At 56.8% G+C, this 2,448-nt stretch overlaps 1 protein-coding gene across 1 annotated transcript; it reads left to right on the top strand.

Annotated features, from left to right (window-relative positions):
• The first annotated feature begins 444 nt into the window (after positions 1-444).
• On the top strand, positions 445-2,225 carry LOC103991646 (pathogenesis-related genes transcriptional activator PTI6-like). The gene is made up of 2 exons (XM_009411157.3): positions 445-718; positions 987-2,225. Exon 2 carries the CDS (start codon positions 1,025-1,027, stop codon positions 2,036-2,038), a length of 1,014 nt encoding a protein of 337 aa, XP_009409432.2. The 5' UTR covers positions 445-718; positions 987-1,024; the 3' UTR covers positions 2,039-2,225.
• Positions 2,226-2,448: the final 223 nt, after the last annotated feature.

Below are 2,448 nucleotides of genomic sequence, written 5' to 3'. Positions count from 1 at the left end.
AACGGATTCAGAGCGGTGTGCGGTGCGGGGATGGGTGCGAACCGGCGGTAAGTATAATTTAAGGCGTCGCCTCGCGTCGCACCGGTGTTTGGTTGTTTCGGTGCGTCTCTCTACACATTCGGGATCCGGTGAGCCGCGTCATTGCCTACGTCCGAGTCAGCGTCCGGTTAGGTCTCCTATTGGTCGAGGCATCGGGACCCACGTCTCATCGGTCGGCTTGGGATGATGTGGCCGCTGACGGAAGGGGAAGAGATTAATTTTGATTTTTGTTGTAATTAGCAAATTTTGTGGGGGGAAAAAGGGGAATTAAAATAGAAAAAGTAAGAAAAAAGGAAAAGGAATCCTCGACTCGGGTGCCGAGCTTCCGTGTTCGGCTCCTTTTACGGATCCTATAAAACTGCGACTCCGCCTCCTCCTCCTCCTCCTCCTCTGCCTCTACGCGGTCCAAAAGCCTCATAACATCACTCTCAATCAAAAGCATCTCCTCTCATCTCTCCCGTGGGTGGGAGTCTCCGCTCTCTTAACTTTTCTGCTGCTCTCTGTTCTTGTTTTGCTGCTGTCGCTCGCGCTCTCTTCTTTCCCGTCCTCTTATGTGCTGTTGTGTTGTTCTACGGAGAGCAGAGGTTTCTCAAGACTAGAACCCTCTGTCCTTGCTCCTGCGGCTCTGGGATTCAAGTACTCTGTGCTCGCTTGCTGGAGTTTCTTTCACCTTGGCGAGGTAGATGCTGTTCTGTTGTTCTCTCGAGCTTTCTCCTTGAAATCTGTCTCCTTTCGACTCCCAAGTGTTCTTGGATTAGAATCCGCGAAGATTTGGTGGTGTGTTGTTATTGGCAGAACGCCGCTTATCCGCTTTGACTCTGTTTTATCTGCTGGTGGATGTGGATATGGATATGGAGGGATGCGTTTCTGCCATATCTGGTTTCGTTTCGGCTCTCTCTTGAAGGTTTTTACGGTTGCTTGGATTCATGTTGTTGCGTTGGGTGCAGGGAAGGAGAGCAAATGCGAATAGGATAGAGTTTGAGGAATGAATCTGATGGACGCTACGTTCCTGGTGCCCGTGAAGCGGACGGAGCACGTCGTGGTGACGACGAAACCCCTGTCGGCGCGGCCGCGCACGGTGCGCGTCTTCTGCGACGACTATGACGCCACTGACTCCTCCGGCGACGAAAGTGAGTGCTGCCACTCCCGCCGCCGCGTGCGGCGGTACGTCCAGGAGGTACGGTTCGAGGCGCGCCCCGACCGCGGCGGAGCCCAGGCCGTGGCGGAGGCGGGGAAGAGCAAGGCCGCCAAGGGCGGCGGAGCCGTCAAGAAGCGCAAGGGCGGCCCGTTCGCGGCCGCGAGTGGCGATGGGAGCGTGCAGAGGTTCCGGGGCGTCCGGCGGAGGCCGTGGGGGAAGTACGCGGCGGAGATTCGCGACCCCTTTCGGCGAGTCCGAGTGTGGCTCGGCACGTTCAACACCGCCGAGGAGGCCGCCAAGGTCTACGACTCCGCCGCCATCCAGCTCCGCGGTCCCGACGCCACCACCAACTTCGCCCGCCCCACTGCCACCGCCGCCGCCGCCACGATCCACATGCCTCGTCCTCCTCCTCCACCGAAGAGGAACCTGTCCGACAACAACCTCACCTCCGTATCTGGCGGATACGAGTCCGCCGAGGAGTCACACAACCTCTCCTCCCCGACCTCCGTCCTCCGCGGGCTATCATCCTCCTTCGCCAAGCCCACCGACTCGGCGGAGAAGCCGAAACCCCCGGCGACGGTTGGCGACGAGAAGGGCGGCGCGACCAGCCCATCGGTACAGCTCGGCGGGTTTCTTCCCCTGGACGACGAGGAGTCGCTTTTCGACGGCGTACTCGGCTTCTTCGACGACGACCCTTCCCCAATCGGCTACCTAGCGGAGGACGTGAGCGACGCCTTCCTTCTCGGCTCGGGGCTCGACGACGTCGACCTCCACGCATCGACGTCGACGTGGCAAGGGGCGGACGAGTTTTTCGAGGGCATCGGCGACCTGTTCCCGATCGAACCCCTCCCCGCCATCTAAGTGCGAGTCTTCGGAGACGCTTCCGTCGCCGGACGCCGATTCATCGGCCGATTTTGTCGCTCTACTCTTTTTCTTTTATATCTCTAACGGTCCAAAACTATCTCCGTCCTAAACGGCGTTGGAACGGACTCGTCGAACTTTTCTTGGATTTTTTTTCCCCTTTATTTTAATTAGTGTAAAATAATAATTAAGAAGAAGTTTGAGCGTGTGGTCCTTTGATCATAACGACTTTGGACACGCGGCAGTTTCAGATGCGAGCGATATCTCGCGTGCGGTTATTTTCCGCTGTGACTCGGGCCGGCCCGCCTTCTCGCAGGTTACGCCGACTCAGTGGGTCCCTCAGAATGAGATTAGAGCTCGGGACTGTTATATATATATATATATATATATATATATATATATTATTAGCA

This window comes from Musa acuminata, chromosome BXJ2-7 (genome assembly GCF_036884655.1).
Source record: "Musa acuminata AAA Group cultivar baxijiao chromosome BXJ2-7, Cavendish_Baxijiao_AAA, whole genome shotgun sequence".
Lineage (NCBI taxonomy): Eukaryota > Viridiplantae > Streptophyta > Magnoliopsida > Zingiberales > Musaceae > Musa > Musa acuminata.
Note: the sequence above shows the minus strand (reverse complement) of the source record. Positions and strands in the feature narration are given on the sequence as shown.